An 18,388-nucleotide genomic window follows, 5' to 3' on the forward strand; every position below is an offset into this window, starting at 1 on the left:
CCAGCCCATGATTCCTCTGAAGAGGCTTTATTGGAAAGCAGAGCACTTTGATCTAGTGTAGTGTAAACATAATAAACATGTCTCAACACAATGTTATTGCTCAGTAGGAAAACTGCATTTTAAACAATTGGCTCTCTGGGTATATCGCCTAAAGACTCCATGTGACCATTTTTACACCAACACAATTTGGGCCTTAATGACCATTTATGACTTGAAATCCCAAATTGTTAACAGATTAGCTGACTCTCAGTAACTGTGCAAATAGCTCTGGTACTGTGCAAACAGGACAGCTGAAGTTAGTTGAATACAGAAATGATGCAATTGCTAGATAAAGCAGTTTTAAATTCATCTCTTGGAAATTTTGTGGTTTCTTTCACTCAGTCTGCTTCCAAAAAAGGTACGTGCAGCCTGTATAATGTTTTCTGGGTCTGAAAGAAGTGCTTCTGGGAGGAATGCCAAAACCTGACACTATTTCCAAGGTCAAACAACCCAGCTCAGCAACAGGGAGCTCATATCTTAAAATCACACTGTATTCTTGCTACCTTACTTGGTCCAGATAGACCTGATGACATCTTCAATGTGTTTCTTCCCTCCCTTAGTTAAAGGAACAGAGTTACTTTCCCCATTTCCTTCATTCATACTGCACAGATCACAAAATACTATTTCAGTCACCTTTTAAAGAGATACAATGAAGCAATCACTTTTTAATGTAAACTTATAAACTTTTCCAGCCAAAGGTGGGGTTTTTGCTGTATTCTGTATGGTTTAAACTTGGAACTATAAGCCTTAGTGAAAAGGGAGAGAGTAAATATTCTAGTAATTGTCTTGGAAAAGGGGGGGGGGGAAACTACCTGATTCCTTGCTGTTTAAACTATCATTGATACACATTTGATGTGTTCAATTCTTTTGATCAAACAGCATTTCTCCAAGTGACTGAAATATTTGCAGGGTGAGTAAGGCCTCTTTTAGTTCCATTGAGTTTCATTTAGGCTAGATTTGTACCCCATAAAATTTTAAATTACAATTGTTCATGGTACTTTTTATTTAGCTTCTTGTTTCTAAGCAAATAAAAGTACTGGGAATGCAAAGGCATTATTTTTTACCAACAGAACATAGCTTCATAAAAGATATGTCCTTCAGTACTCAGGCTGTGTTCACATGTAATGACAAACCATGGTTGTTAATATGGCAATGGAATTTGGAAGTTCTCAATTTTTTGCATATTCCTCCCCTCATATGTAGTGTGGATACTGAAGACTTCACAGGTTCCAATGGCCCTTTCACCTTGGAAGGAGGTGTGGGATCAAAACACTTGCATGTTTTTCCTTTCTGGACAAACAGCAACCCTGGAGGGGAGGGCAAGTCAGATGAGGAGGGGGGAAATGAAAAATCTCTCCCATAGGGCTGCAGTTTAAACAGCACTGGCTCTTCGGCTTTGAAACAGAGATGAGCACCACAACCCTAGAGTCGGATTCGACTGGCTTTTGAGCAAGGGAACCTTTACCTTTTTTATTATCAGGGGATCTATTCTCGGTTCCCCTGCAACCACGTAAATTTTGTCTCTCATAGCCTCTCATGACATCTGAATCAGATGGAAGGATGAACTGGAGATTTGCTCATAAATCAGGATTCCCAAAATGGTTTGGGTTCCTCATTTGTATGCAAGAGAACAAACCAGTTTACTGGGATCTTGGAAATCTTTGTTATCTGAACTGTGGGAAAGAGAAAGGGAGAACATGGGCCTCAGGATTTTCAAGGTTCATTCCCATAAAACCAACTACAGCCTCATTATTTCATCACTTGTTATCAGACTGAAAGAGCAGAGACCCTTGACTTCCTTTGAGGTGTTTGCTTCATTAGTGTTTACAAACTGATTTCTTGTGTTGAAGGGGAAACTAATTTTTAATCATGATAATTAAAGAGAAAGAGAGGTTGGTTTTTAACCTTCTGCTTCTTCTTTAATTTGAAAATTAAACAAATTAAGCCAAGTTATAGCCAGAAGTTTCAGACCAAACTGTAGGGCTCATTCTTGTGTGCAATTTTTGGCATAGTATTAGCCTTGCATAGATATTATACCATATAAGGATCATAGTTGAGAGTGGGAAAGGGAAACAGACTGCCTGAAATAATGCTTATGTGTAAATTTCAGGATTTACCATTCAAAGGAAAAGATCTGAAGATTTTTTTCTTGCTCAGTAAATTCTATAGTTCTTCATGTTGGGAGACCACACCAAGAACCTCAGCACCTAGAACTATTGAGCGGTCTTTACACATGCAGACTTTCTCATTCGTTCAGGCCTATTCCTTCAGACTTATCCTGACTTTATGGAAGAACAAGATGTCATTTGAAGGAAAATAAAGTTGAAGAAAGTGTGGCTACCACCCTCCACCCCCCATTTTGTTTTCTCCATTGAAATGTACAGCAGAGACGAATGATGTTTTGGAGAGGAAGACAGAGAGAACCACGACTTTGGAAAGCTGTGACTTTGCTATGCCTTTGTTAATATTGTAAAACATTTACTATCTTGTATTCTGTGTACAGATCACATTGTGTACATTTTACATACAGGTGACCTTTTGTAACCTAACAACTAAAGCCTATACTTAACTTTTCCCCCTCTTGCCTTTTTTATAGGCTTTCGAAAAATAAGCCTTGATGATCTCCGAAAGGCATATATCGTGAAAGATGTTCAACAGTATATTCTTCATCGCTTGGATCAAGAAGAAGCTCTAAGACAACATCTCACAAAAGAAACTGCAGAAATGCTGAATCAGCTTCACATTAAAAGCAGTGGATGTTTTCTGTACCTAGAACGTGTCCTAGATGGAGTAGTGGAAAACTTCATCATGTTAAGAGAAATCCGTGATATTCCTGGAACACTTAATGGCCTCTATCTTTGGCTTTGTCAGAGGCTTTTTGTAAGAAAACAGTTTGCAAAGGTCCAACCTATTTTGAATGTAATTCTTGCTGCTTGTAGGCCACTGAGTACAACTGAATTGTTTTATGCAGTATGGACCAAAAACATGGCATTGTCTATGGAAGACTTCCAACGCAAACTAGATGTTTTGTCAAAAGTTCTTGTTGATGGGCTCGGAAACACAAAGATACTTTTCCACTACAGTTTTGCAGAATGGTTGCTGGATGTAAAGCACTGTACTCAGAAGTATTTGTGTAATGCAGCAGAAGGACACAGAATGCTAGCAATGAGTTACACCTGTAGGGCTAAGGATTTATCTCCACTAGAGGCTCAAGAATTTGCTTTGCATCTAATTAATTCAAACTTGCAATTGGAAACTTCAGAGTTAGCTTTGTGGATGATCTGGAATGGTACGCCTGTCAAAGATTCTTTGTCAACATTAATCCCTAAAGAACAGGAAGTCTTACAGTTGCTCGTAAAAGCTGGTGCTCATGTCAACAGTGGAGATGATCGGACATCTTGTATTGTACGGCAAGCTTTGGAAAGAGAAGACTCCATTCGAACTTTGTTAGATAATGGAGCTTCAGTAAACCAGTGTGATTCAAATGGGAGAACGCTGTTGGCCAACGCTGCATATAGTGGCAATCTCGATGTCGTCAATTTGCTTGTTTCCAGAGGAGCGGATTTAGAGGTTGAAGATACACATGGCCAGACAGCGCTTACTTTAGCTGCTCGGCAGGGGCATACCAAGGTTGTCAATTGTTTGATAGGATGTGGTGCTAATATAAATCACACTGATCATGATGGCTGGACAGCACTGAGATCTGCAGCTTGGGGTGGGCACACTGAGGTGGTTTCTGCACTTCTGTACGCTGGAGTGAAAGTAGACTGTGCCGATGCAGACAGTCGTACAGCTTTGAGAGCAGCAGCCTGGGGAGGGCATGAAGATATTGTGCTGAATCTGTTGCAACATGGAGCTGAAGTCAACAAAGCAGACAATGAAGGTAGAACTGCTTTAATTGCTGCAGCATACATGGGTCATAAAGAGATTGTGGAGCATCTGCTGGACCATGGTGCAGAAGTAAACCATGAGGATGTAGATGGAAGGACAGCTCTGTCTGTTGCTGCTCTTTGTGTACCTGCTAGTAAGGGGCATGCTTCAGTTGTGAGCCTTTTAATTGACCGGGGTGCTGAGGTGGATCATTGTGACAAAGATGGCATGACTCCACTGCTGGTGGCAGCCTACGAAGGGCATGTAGATGTTGTTGACTTGCTTCTGGAAGGTGGAGCAGATGTGGATCACACTGATAACAATGGTCGCACGCCCCTTCTTGCTGCAGCTTCAATGGGCCATGCTTCAGTTGTAAATACTCTGTTGTTTTGGGGGGCTGCTGTGGATAGCATTGATAGTGAAGGACGGACAGTTCTTAGCATAGCCTCTGCACAAGGTAATGTTGAAGTAGTACGGACTCTGCTGGATAGAGGATTAGATGAAAATCATAGAGATGATGCGGGATGGACACCTTTGCACATGGCAGCTTTTGAAGGACACAGATTAATATGTGAAGCGCTTATAGAACAAGGTGCCCGAACAAATGAAATTGATAATGATGGGCGGATAGCTTTCATATTGGCAGCCCAGGAAGGTCACTATGATTGTGTGCAGACCTTACTGGAAAATAAATCTAACATTGATCACAGAGGCTATGATGGGAGAAATGCTCTCCGTGTTGCTGCTTTAGAAGGCCATAGAGATATCGTTGAGCTGCTCTTCAGTCATGGAGCTGATGTGAACTACAAAGATGCTGATGGCCGGCCAACGCTTTACATTTTGGCTTTAGAAAACCAGCTCACGATGGCTGAATATTTTTTAGAAAATGGTGCAAATGTAGAAGCAAGTGATGCTGAAGGAAGGACGGCACTTCATGTTTCCTGCTGGCAGGGCCATGTAGAGATGGTACAGACGCTGATAACGTACCATGCCGATGTGAATGCAGCAGACAATGAGAAGCGATCGGCTCTACAGTCTGCTGCATGGCAAGGCCATGTCAAGGTGGTTCAGCTTTTGATTGAACATGGAGCCCTGGTTGATCATACATGTAATCAAGGTGCTACTGCTCTCTGTATTGCAGCCCAAGAAGGGCACATTGATGTAGTGCAACTATTACTGGAACATGGTGCTGATCCAAATCATGCAGATCAATTTGGGCGCACAGCTATGCGTGTGGCTGCTAAAAATGGGCACATGCAGATCATTAAATTATTGGAAAAATATGGTGCTTCTACTCTAAATGGTTGCATTCCATCTCCAGTCCATACGATGGAGCAAAAACCTTTGCAATCAGTGTCTTCAAAAATGCAATCCTTAACAATTAAATCAAATAGTTCAGGGAGCACTGGTGGAGGAGATATGCAGCCTGCTTTACGTGGCTTTTCAAATGGGCCAGGTCACGCTTTTAGTTCTCCTTCTGAGTCTCCTGATTCTACAGTTGATCGGCAGAAGTCCTCTCTATCCAATAATTCCCTGAAAAGCTCAAAAAACTCTTCTCTTCGCACCACCTCATCTACAGCAACTGCCCAGACAGTACCTATTGATAGTTTCCATAGTATGTCCTTTACAGAACAAATACAGCAGCATTCATTGCCTCGCAGTAGAAGTAGGCAGTCCATTGTTTCACCTTCTTCTACTACTCATTCCTTAAGTCAGAATCATAGTTCACCAAACAGTGAATTTGAGTGGAGCCAAGTGAAACCCAGCTTGAAGTCAACAAAACCAAACAAAACAGGGAAAACGGAAAACTCCAGCAAATCTGGGTCTACAGGGAAAAAAGTGAAACAGAGCACTGCTTCCCAACCAAAAGTCCTAGAATATGAAATGACTCAGTTTGATAAACGGATACCTGTTGCCAAATGTGGAACCAGTATGCCACTTAAATCAATGTCTACAGACACTCAGTGCAAAATTTTGGTCCCTCCTGCTCAGTCAGAAATCTGCCGATCACAACAGCAGTTCCTGATCCACCAACAAAGTGGGGAACAGAAAAAGAGAAATGGAATAATGACAAATCCAAACTACCATCTTCAGAGCAATCAGGTGTTTCTTGGCAGAGTTTCAGTCCCACGAACAGTACAGGATCGGGGGCACCAGGAAGTTTTGGAAGGCTACCCTTCAGCAGAGACAGAGCTAAGCCTCAAACAAGCCTTAAAACTCCAAATTGAGGGGAATGACCCGAGCTTCAACTATAAGAAGGAAACGCCATTATAAAAGGTGAGCTGTTTTCAGGTGTGGCAGGCAGGAATGGGGGTGCAAATGCTGAGCAACAAACAAAGGAAGAAGAGACCCCATGCTCTTATTAGGAGACATCGCACAGCTGCATTGAGTTTGGGCATGGTTGATACTGACTGGTCAGCTGAACTCTTTGTTGACCCATCATTCCACGGTCACATAAACCATTCCGTATCTCCTCCTCCAGTGCCACTGTGTAACAGCAACCAGTTAGAGCATACTCAGTCTCAACCACCACATCCATTCTCCAGCAGCAGTGTGATGCTTGCCTGTCTCATCACCTTTGACCACTTTGCAAATTATAGATGTTCATTGAAACCAGATTTTTATAAATTTAATTTATAATTGTAATAACATCATGCAAACTACTTACTACTGTCTGTAAGTTTCTAAACATATTTCAGATGATTAGCACGAGCTACTTGTTTGCCCTCCGTGTTTCAGTTTATTGAAATACAGTCTGAATAGCCCAGCTCAGCCCTGGCTTGTCAGAACTTGGGAGCTAAGCAGGGTTGGCCATGGCCAGTACTTGGATAGGAGACCACCAAAGAAGACTGGCAGTTGGCAGTGGCAAACCACCTCTGTTCATCTCTTGCCTGGAATGCCCCATGGTTGGGGTCATCGTGAGTCAGTTGGTAGTTGACAGCTTGTTCTTCTTTAAACTAAGATTGCCAGCTCCAGATTGGGAAATTCTTGAATATTTGGGGGTGGAGCTCAGGGAGGGTGGGGTTTGGGGAGGGGAGGGGAGGAACCTCAGTCGGGTATAATGCTATAGAGTCCATTGTCCAAAGCAGTCATTTCCTCCGGGGAAACTGATCTCTATAATTTGGTGATCAAATGTAATTCCAGGAGGTTTCCAAGCTGCATCTAGAGGTTAGCCAAATGCATTGTTTTGAACAGAGCAGTCCTATACATACACAGTTTCTTTAAAAAGTGCCCATTGTAGTTAAGACTAAACAGTGCACAGTGGAAAGCTTTTACTTCCCTACAAATAAATGCTTATTAATGCATGTATAAGCCTGGGCTTATGAGCTGTAGCTGCTATTCACACTACTTGCTGTAAGAAAATTGATCAGAATGAGTTCTCTGAGTGTGGTGAAAACATGACTTTTGACCTGAACATGAAATGAGGCAGATGTAGGTCAAGACACTGTTTTAAAGCTATATAGACAGCAGCATCTATTGATCAAAGAGAAAGATCAAAGCCTCCATGAGAGAGAGAGTACCATAATTGCTTGTAGGTTAAGTCTGCTGTGAGCATATATGCATACATTTTTAAAGAGCAACCTGTGTTTAAGCAAAGGTACTGTTATCTCATTTATTTATCATAATAAAAAATATGTTTTATGTTTTGTTAAGGTAGCTGTGTATTAATCCCCAAAATCAGTACCCCACAAACTGGAAATACAGAATTTTCTTCCAAATTGCAACCATATCTCTGCCTGAAAGTGATTCTTACAAGAGGTTATCAGATGTGTGACTATTGACAAGAGCCAAGTTCTTTTCATCATTACCTTACCAATAATGTTGAGGCCCACTAAAATCTGTTGCTTTATCAACTGTATTTCCATCTCTCCACTAGTGATAAGTGTTGATGGGACATGGACATGTGGGGAATGCACAGGACAACATCATGTTATGGGTGGAGAGGGAGGCGAGAACTCAGTACAGGGATCCTGTTTTCTTCAGCATCATCCTGTACAAAGCCCCATGTTATCTCTTATTCCAGCTGATTGTTTTTCATGTTCAGTCCCTGAGGAAAAAATTACAAAATAAATGTTTTACTGATCATTCTTTTATTATTAGTGATTATATCAGCTGCTTCATCATGTACGTGGTGATTATATTGGGATGTAATATTTAATTGATTTTGTTTTTTAGGGCAGTTCCATAACACCATCAATAGAATGAAGAGCTTCTGCCTGCAATGATTTGTCAACTGGGCTGGGATTAAAGCATGTCTTGCTTGTCAAACCACCTTGAAAATTACGAATGTGATCACTGCAGTAGGGTTACTTTGATTACTGTAATGTGCCTAAAAGTTTAAGGCTGCCTTCTCTGTGTAACCTCCTGTGCTTCAGAAACTTTATTTTGTGTATTTTGTACTTAATACACAGAATAAGCACTTTTTTTCTTTCTTTATAGCAGAACAGTATATGCTGTACTTCTCTGACACAGCTGAAAAAAATTAAGTGCTAGGAATTTTGAATTTCCTGTTCAAGAAGGCTTGATCAGTGTACACATGCCACAGTGGACTGTATGTTGAAAAGCAATGCTTTCTGTGTTTATTTTGTATTCATGTGATAAAAGAAAGTGGAAAGTCATCAAAAGATGAGGAATGTCCTGTGTAATCTTAAAGACTAACCACTTTTAATAACAGGCATTATTAAAGACCCATTGAACCAAAGCCAATTGCTCCACTCAGTTCCTTCTGTTATCAGCAGGGATGTGGCCTGAGTTTGAAGTAGTTATATTTTAAGGTTCCACAGGACTTAGCTTTTTTGCTGCAGCACACTAGAGGCAGGCTTACATGGTCAAAAATCCACACAGAAGCTCTCAAGCATTGCCACAAATAGCAATGCCGACAAAGCAGCAATAAATGCAATTTTGGCAGGCCAAAAACTACTTCTGCAGCCAGATACAAATGTCAGATCATGTAGCAGTGGAGGAGTTGGCTCACACATTATTCTCCACATGAGCACACACATACACCCAGCTCCTGATGCTGATTTTGAGCATGTGAATTGATTGCAACAGGGCTGCTCTCTGTACCTGTATTTGCAATGCCATCATGTATAATCAGTTTCCTGTGTAATTCAAAATTTTCTCTCAAGCGAATCTTGTGACAGTGTTGGCTAAAGTGCAGAAGTGCAGTACTTGTGTTTACGTTTGGTAAGTAGTGGAGGGAAGACGGTAGTACAATTCACTACTCCTACCATTCCTTGTAGAAGTGTATCCATAAGGCAGCAATGCTTAGTTCTTCACTTTACCCACTGAATGAGATTAATTTGTATTCAGCCCTTCTCTGCCTGTATTATGAGGCAGTTGCTCAAGCACCTGTTCCAGGCACTCTTCAGCCAGCACCTTGCCTAGCCCCAGGTTTTTTAAGGAAAGGACACCTAGCCCGGTGCCAGAACCACATTATTTGCACACAGAGGGTTCCATGTTCATTCTCTAGCATATCACCTGCAACACTAAGAACATTTCTGGGCAGTAAGCCTTATTGAAAATAATGGGGCTTGCTTCTGAGTAGACATGACTAGGGTTGCTCTCTTTCAATTATTTGCCTAACTCCGGCTTAGGAGCCACGTGTGACTCCTCTAAGCATTGGTCCCTAATGTGGCACCTGCCCCATGTTTTATGAACGTGGGCACGGTCTTGTGGTTGGTGTGCGGTTTCCACCTTGAAACAGCCACTGTTGACGGAATGTGCAAGTAATGAGCCCCCATGACATTCGTGTCTCATGCCAGGGGTGGAGGTAAATGTGGCTCTTTGGACTGATGGTGACTGCAGATGTGGCCCTCCATGTGGCGTGGAGTGAGTGCCACTGACCCAACAAAACTGAGGAAGTCATTTTCCTGAAAACCTTGTGCACTGCTGCCTGTCTGAGTGCTGGTCTGAAAGGACCTATAGTCTGATACCACATAAATCAACTTCATGTGCTCTTTCAAAATATTGTAAAACTGGATTTTACATACCCATTAAGCCTTAGTTGCTTTTGTCTCAAATGTAAATAAAACATTTTTTTGTGGCTGGAGATGAATAGATGTATATACAAAAAGTGTCCATATACATATATGGCAGGAGTCACCTGGGAAAGGACACAGTTTTGTCTCCCAATGTGTCCCCGGGCATACTCTTTCATTTCTCCTGTATAAGTGAACAGTTGCCCTTTTTTCCAGGAGTGGAGGGGGGAGTTTGCTTGGGGATGCTGCTGATTGATCAAAAACTGCTTTTCACCCTCACACTGGATGGCATGCCTTCACTGAGACTGTGCACAAAGAAACATTTTAATGCCTTTCAATATCCACACATGCACATATAGGTTCCTGCAATAGTCCGGATCCCCCTTGCCTGTCACAGCAACAGACATATTGCTATTTCCTGGTAATTCTAAGATGAATTGCTTGTATCTTTCAGGAGATTTGTAAATTAAATACTTGGGTACTCTTGCAGATAGCTTCAAGAATGGTGTTAATGGCTTTAGTAAGGATGCCAAAATGTTACTGCCAGCTTGCCCTGAACCTGAGGTGCTGGGCATTTGCAACACCACATAAGAATACAGCTCTTCTTTCTTAGTAGGTGTACGCTATTATTTGTAGAAAGACACCCCACAAGGTTGTTTTCCTCTCTGGATTTCAGCTGTTGCTGAGATTGTATTTATTTAATTGTATTGCTTTATTACATTGTGTACCTTGTGAGTAGAGGTTAAAACTTCTGGCCATTTTCACAAGAAGGCTATATGTTGCAGAATAATACTGAAATTAAAATGAGCTGGTGGGGGTTAACCATTACCATGCCCAGAAATCAGCTAAACAAAGGTCCAGCTGATATCTTCCAGAATCAAAATTAAATGTTTCTGCACATCTTCAGAGATGCTTTGGAATATAGCATGCTTTTTTCTCTGTTAAAAGTATTCTCTTGACAAGAGTGTGAGATTGTCCCGCATTGCTATAGTATTTGCTTTTTAATACATTGCCACTCTCAGAAAGTAATCATCTTGAAATAATGACAGTTCTGGATTTTTCCTTCCAATTGTGACTTGTTGGTTGCAGTTCAGTTCTACTAAACCGTGACTTGATGGTGCTGATCAGCTGTGATTGAACTGAATTTGAGACCATCTGACTTCACCATTCCGTAACTCTCTGTATGTCATGTCCTCTTTTACACTCGTCTTTTCTTGATCTTCTTCAAAGCCATCACACAAGGGTAATAAGGAAGGGGTCCTAATTTTGTGACTTGCAGCACTTGTAGCTGTACCATGTGCTTGCCAAGAAAGCTGCCTTAAAAGGGAAGTAAATGGCAAATTTTGTCTATCCAAATCTAACAATGTTATGGTATAGTTATCCACTTTAGTCCTTGTTCAAGGTCAGTATTGGAAAATGGCTTTGATTTACTTACCCACAGAGTTTTCTCTTGTCAGTTACGCTGCTATGCAAATGTCTGTTGATGCTTGACACCCTCCATTTGGAACTCTTCAAACGACTTGGTGGTGCACAGATAAGACTCCCTCCCCCCCAATTTCCTGGACTGGGTTGTAAATAGCCTATAATGTACATTGACTTTCACATTGTAAAATTTTTATTTTATTTCTTGTATTATATTAAGCAAAAATCCCTATGTATATGAAAGTGCATAATAAATATATTTGCTTTTCAGCAGACATCTGTTTTCATTTTGCTCTTCCCCTCATTCTTGGAGGTAGTATTCCTAAATGTATTTGAGGAACTGGATTGAAATTGATTGGATAATTAGAACATGTCCACACCAGCCCTACTTGGGCACATTCTTTTCCATTTGTCTTGTCCCTGTTTTCCCCCAGTACTAATCCTCATGTATTTCCAATGCATTTGCACACCTGTGTGTGCATAACATCATGTTGATGCAATGTGAAATTAAAGGAGAAAGGAGAACTTGAGATGTCCTTGTGAGATTCTACTGAGTTTGTGAAAGGGCAGAAACTACCTTACAAGAAAATTAGTAGGAGAAAGTATTCATGTGCTAGTGTTTAAAGACAAAAGTTCTAATGGTGCGAGAGAAGCACTGGAACACTGGCTGGCACAGGAGACTTGTACCGTTAGGCCACAGCCACACATAAGAGAGTGGTCTCAAGTCTTCACAGTTTGGCTTGTTCCAAACCAACTACATTTGGCAGTCTTTGCTATGCCAAATTCTATGCTAGATTGTGGCCACTGTTGTTAATGTGTTACTCACATTCCTATACAGGAGTCGAGAAACTGGTGATGATTGGGGACACCAGTAGGGCTGATATTTTTCTATTTAAATATTCTTTTAAAGGGACTTTAGGATAGTTTGTATCATGGTTTGCACTGGGCGCAGTATGTGATGCTTTCCAAGTAGAGGACCTCTAAACAACAGCAGTGATTTTGGCATGGATGCAGAATCTCTTCCTTCAGTGCTGAAGGGAATCCCAGAGCCTGAAATGGTACACACTGAAAAACTTTGGGGGCAATGATTGTTTAAACTTTTGATAAGGTTCATAGACATTCTGTGTAGGCCTTACAAGTCGATTTAACATGTAATAATGATAACACTTTGCAGTGGTTTCTGTCAAATTTCTTCTTTATCCTCCTGCTATCTACAAGCATTATAAGCTTCATGGTGCATGTGTATATGTATCATATCTCACTGTAGAAGAAGAAGAGATTGAATTTATACCCTGCCCTTCACTCAGAGTCTCAGAGTGGCTTACAAACTCCTTTCCCTTCCCCTCCCCACAACAGACACCCTGTGAGGTAGGTGGGACCTAAGTCCAGGGTGGTGGCGGCAGAAGGTGGCAACCCACTGAGGTCATGACAGAAGGTAAGGCTCCTTTGTGGCAAGGAAATATCCCAAAGTCCCAAGGAAGGAAAAGCGGACTGGGCAACCTCTGTGGAAATGGAGATGGTGATACTGTACAAATTTGGCTGGCAGAACAGTGATAGTTACAGGAGCCAGCACACGAGAACATCAAAGAAATAATTATGAAGTCCAGTAGTTCAAGGTAAGTCTAGAAGGACAATCTGTAGATTTCCTGGCTCTGACTCAGTTAAGGGGGGAGGGGGGGTTCCAGAAAGGTAGTAAGAGGGGATTGCATCCAGGCAGGGTGGACAGAAAATCTGGCAAACTGGAGGGTTCACTTATGCCTAAGGCAGGTTGGCAGGAGACAGTCAGGCAAGATCAGTAAAAGTAATCAGGCCTACCTGGCTGCTTGTAAATATATTTTGTACTCAAGAAGACTTGCCCTTGCTGATGAGCGAGATTCAAGTCCAGTAGCACCTTAGGGACCAACAAGATATTCCGGATATAATTTTTCAAGAGTCAAAGGGAGTTTTGACTCTCAAAACCTTATACTCGAAAAATCTTGTTGGTCTCTCAAGTGCTACTGGACTCGAATGTAGAGGTTCTACTGCAGACCAACATGGCCACCCTCTGAAACTACCTTGCTGATGAAGTTACACTGATGGACCTAGGTGGGTGCCTGGCTTTGCCAGCCACTGTGGTGATTTGGTGGACATGCATGAGGTCCCATCAGTGAATCAATCTCCTGCCCAAGTTTTTAAGCCACTTGTTAGCATAGCCTGAGGAGAACCTTGATCTCACCTTCTGCAGAGCAAGGCTTTGCTAGCTCCTAGAATGGCTGCTAAAGTGAATTTAGCCAAGATGAAGTCAGGGCAGACAGCACACATCTAGGAAGGGGGCCTTGGTGACACAATGGCCATTATCTAAGACTGTAAAATGAGTAGGTAAGCAAAAGTACATACTAGGTGAGGTGCAAGGCTCAAGTAAAACTGTTCTGAAAAATACAAGAATAAGCGAGAGATGCAACAAAATCTGTTTTTCAACTAAGAAGGGAGTTTTGTTTTTGTTTTGCTTTTACAGAACACAAGGATGACATTTGTATACACCCCGTCTAGGCAAAGACAAATGACATTCAAGAACAGCAAGTGTTGAAGGGTTTGTAAACTGAGCTGATGTATTTTCACAGGTTCATAACATTTCCAGTATGTGTTGACAGAGCTTTGCAGGCAAACTGCCATAGTACTCAAGGTATTAATCTGTCATTCCTTTTTGTGCTTCTGACTGAAAAAATTTGGATGCATCGGACCTTTGAGAGCATTGGAACATGATGCCATTGATTTCAAGAGGGATTTTTAAGGATGGCAGCTTTGGAGTCTTTTTGGTCTGGAAATGTTCATATATATATATTCTTGCATATCAGCTGTTATATATGCCATTTTTATTCTGAATATATTCTGTTTATTTAGAGTTAACAGAAAGCATAGCCAGCCAGCTATGTGTAATGTGGATTAATCAGCTTTTGAACTGCTGAATTTGAGTCCAGTAGCACCTTCGAGAACAAGATCTTCAAGGTATAAAGCTACCTACATCACATCGGTATCTTTCTAAGGGAGCTCTGACTCTTAACAGCTGATACCCCCCAAATCTTGTTGGTCTCTAAGGTGCTACTGGACTCCAATCTAGCTGTTCTAGTGCCGACCAATATGGCTGCCCTCTAAAAATATCTTCAAGTTTTGAAGTTAGTATGTTGCTTAAGTTGTGTGATCGTTCTCTCCAGATGAGTAGTTTGCTTTCTCGTCTACCATTTCCATTGCACTGTAACAAATAAAACTTCATAGGCTGTCAAGCTGGTAAAACTTTTGCACTCTTCTGCAAGTTGTGGTTAATATGTTATTTGATAACATGAAGAATTCAACTTAAGGACAGGAAGTTGTCTTAGGTGATGTTTGGTTAAACTTCAGTTGTGTGGTATGTATTACATAATATAATTAATAGCTGTGAGGTAGACCGTAGAAGTGTGCTAATAATAGCTTGTTTTGATGGGGTAATTTTGCTTCTGGGGAGGTGAGTCCTCTGCATCTAATTTTTGATGTCGTTGATTGAGGTGACTTGTAAATTAGTCATAAGCATGTACAATCAGTTTTCCAGGGACAAGACAAAAAACGAAAGAGTATGTATTGGAAAACCTTGTGTGTCCTTAAAATATCCTTGGTGTGATGTACAGGATGTACAGTTGTCTGTAGTTATGGTGTCCTAAAAAATAAAAAAGAACACAGAGATGCCTTGAAGTTCATCCCTTTCCATAGTAAAGGTATTTCATTATCTGCTGTCCTAGAAATGGTGCTCATTAAAAATGGAAATTGCTTTGTGTGACAGATACATAACTTGATAGCTAAAAGTAGAAGTGGTAGAAAAATGGCTTAGTATTAAGTTGACCTGTAGGATTTTGAATCCATATGGAATAAATATTATGGTTACTAGATTGCATTACCAAATAGGAAATTTTCATCTTTCAAGAAGACATATTTTATCATCCCATTTGGAACTCTATAAACTTGGATTTGGGAAAAGTAGAAAAACAGATATATGCTTCGTTTATAGAATGAGTCAGATACTGCACAAAGGAAGATAAATGAAAGACTTGTTTATATATTGGCATATTCTGAAAAACTCCTAAACTCTCTCCTAGAGTTGTTGTAAGGATGGGAATGGGAAAACTATGTCCAGTCCTCTGAGCTTTTTGGAGGAAGGGCATCATAACATCGTGAATATGATTTTGTATATGTACATGTAATCAAACTTTGTCACTAGATCTGAATGGCACTGTAATTTTTTTTGTTAGGAAAAAGAACACCAGTTGCTATTTATGTATATTTATATCATGGTGTATTGCTGGTTAGGGATCACTGGTTTTTATATTATAGAGAAAACATCTACTGTGATGTTTCACTTCCTGGTGGTCTCACAGGGAAACAAAGGACTTAGCAGAATCACACTGTTTTAAAAGTGCAATACTTACAAACAAGTAAAAGCCCAATAACATCAAAAGAGCACTACTGGAAAAGGGAACCTGCAACTGTTTGTTATGAATAGGTAAGGTTCATGCTGGGTTGTGGTTAGTAAACTGCAGACTATACATCTCTAAACTTTAGTGACTACATGCCACTGCACCTTTACTGTTTTTCTGTTCATCTGGCAATCGGAATGTGACTCTGCTTCAAGCTGCACTTTTCTTTTCTCACTTGCTAAACTCTTTAGCACAGTTGGCTTTATGTTAATTAGATATTCTATCTCATCAAAGGCAGTTGCTTTAAAAACGAAAAGAAGCTGGCAGTAACACAAATTCATGTTTGTTGGATTCTAGCCAACCAGCTTTACCACCAGTGAAAATGGGAGGGGGGGGGTCCCTTTTGGCCTTCAAAAAGCTTATGCTGGGGATCATGAGAAGCACAATTACAATTAGCATTACAGTGAACACATTAACAAAGATTAAAAACGTGTTACATATATCCAAGTAAAGTCCCAAGAAATCATTGAAAATGCATGAACAAAAGTGACATGGGATGGGGGCTGTATAAATGGCAGCAGTGTGAGACTGAGTGAAAAAGCTGGGTGGGTCTAACTTATTATATGTAGGTTAATCAGTCTGGCTCCCAACGTGCTTACAGTTCAAATAACTGGAAAAATTGTTTGCCGTTGAAGTAGCCTGCAGAATTCTATCCAACTGATGGAGTAACAATAGAATGTTGCTTTTGGAGGGAAGGGAACTGTTTCTACTGATGGCAAGACAGCATTTCTGCAGTGGTTGATGGGTGAGTGTGTGTGCTTGCCAGAGGCAGTGGTCTGTGCAGGAGGGGGAAATGACCACATGAGGTAGTCATCCTGTGTTGTATGCTCTGACAGATGCAACATGCATGATTGCCCATAGGGAACATTTTGTTTGTTTCATTTGGGGGGGGGGGGTTGGCCGCTAACACACAGTAGAGCTGACACACACATTGAGCCTTTCTTTTTTAACAGATAATTTTCATTCATTTTTATAAACAGCAAAGATTTACAAGGTAAGCATGAGCATAGTCAGCTCTCCATGGCTTCATACATTTCGTACGATTTGTTGGTATTATACAGTTTGAAAATTACCATAGATGCAGAGTGTTTATTACATCAGGAACTGTTTCTTTGGTAGATAGATGTACTAGTATGGCGTACCATATACATACAATGTCATTCTGACCACCTCTAGATAAATTTTGTTTCAGAGTATCTGAGATTTTCTCCATTATATAAAGGTTCCATAGTTTTTTGAACGAGAGGTTTACATTTAGCCTACTTGTGGATTTCCATGTGGCTGCTAATGTGGTTTTGGCTTAGGCTTGCCAAGTCCCCCCGGGGGGTGGGGAAACCCCTGCCCCAGAGGCCCGTTCCCCGCCGGCGGCGGATCAGGCCCTGGGGGGAACTCCACCTCCACGTGCACATCACCCGGAAGTGACGCGGGTATGCTGGGGGCGGGGCCACAGTCATCCGAGGGGAAACTCTATGGTTTTCCCTTGGATGGTCCTGGTCCCATCCCCGGTGTACCCACATAAAGATTGTTATAATATTCCCAAAATGTTTGTATTATAGATTTCTTTATGGTGTGTGTTTTACCTTTTTTGTCTTGATGCTATATATTGTTCTTTCCATATGCTTCAAGTTAACTTTCTTAGCTAGGATTTTTAATGATTTTGCGGAGTTATGCCAGGAATTTTGTCTTAGAAATAACAAGTTTTTTTGTATGCGTGCAGTCTCAAAAAGCTCCAATTTGCGCCTTGCTGCAAGCAATTTTTTGTAAATTTTCTTACTAGAGTTTTGTTTGTGTTTGTTTTCTAGATCTCAGATGGTGTTTAGAAGATTTTGCCTTTCTGTGTTTCTTTGCTTGTTTATGTAAGATGTTTTGGATATGAATTGTCCCCTCAAAGTTGGTTTGAGAGCATCCCAGATTATTGTGGGTGCAGTCTCAATATCTGTATTCTCTCGAAAGTACAGTCGAATTTGAGTTTCTATTTCTGTAGTGTATATTGGATAGGACCTTCCTTAAAAAGAAACCTAAAAAATACAAAACATTCTCAGCCGTAGCCAAGTTATTCACAGATTACGAACTGATAGACATATGGAGAAGAATCAACCCAAATGAGAAAGACTACACATTCTACTCATTCAGACATCAAATTCATACACGCATAGATTATCTTCTGGTATCCCAGGGTATACAACAAAGAACAAGATCATCACAAATAGGGTATAAGCTATGGTCGGACCATGCATGGGTGGAATGTATTATCACAAAGGATGAAGAAACATTGAGCCTTTCTGACACAGTAAACAGCACATAGTATTCTCGTTGGGAATACATCCATGTTTAGTATTTTTTTTCTGCCTTATTTCATATTCATATGGGGGGAAATAGCAAATAAAGATTTTTTTCCTATAGCTATTATGTTTAAAAGAAGTCAAAAAGTTCTGCTGCAGGGAGATATAACTGGAGAAAATGTAAGGGCTACTTAATTAACTTCATCTTTTGAATTTGCAGTTAGGAAGCAGCTCTCTAAATTAAGTGTTCATTAGATTTGCATGGAACCCCTCCCCCTATTTTAATGCCTTCTCCCCCCCCCCCCCCCCCAAC

General features: G+C 40.8%; 1 protein-coding gene across 1 annotated transcript in view; it reads left to right on the top strand.

Moving 5' to 3' along the window:
- ANKRD50 (ankyrin repeat domain 50) overlaps positions 1–11,465 on the top strand; it is a 40,392-nt gene extending 28,927 nt beyond the window's left edge. Inside the window, exons 3-4 of the mRNA XM_015417781.1 lie at positions 2,636–6,186; positions 8,086–11,465. Coding sequence (XP_015273267.1) covers positions 2,636–6,183 — 3,548 coding nt within the window. The 3' untranslated portion in view covers positions 6,184–6,186; positions 8,086–11,465. The remainder of the gene's footprint in view (positions 1–2,635; positions 6,187–8,085) is intronic.
- The last annotated feature ends 6,923 nt before the right edge of the window (positions 11,466–18,388 follow it).

This window comes from Gekko japonicus, unplaced genomic scaffold (genome assembly GCF_001447785.1).
Source record: "Gekko japonicus isolate JY-2015 unplaced genomic scaffold, Gekko_japonicus_V1.1 scaffold5378, whole genome shotgun sequence".
NCBI classification, from domain to species: Eukaryota; Metazoa; Chordata; class Lepidosauria; order Squamata; family Gekkonidae; genus Gekko; species Gekko japonicus.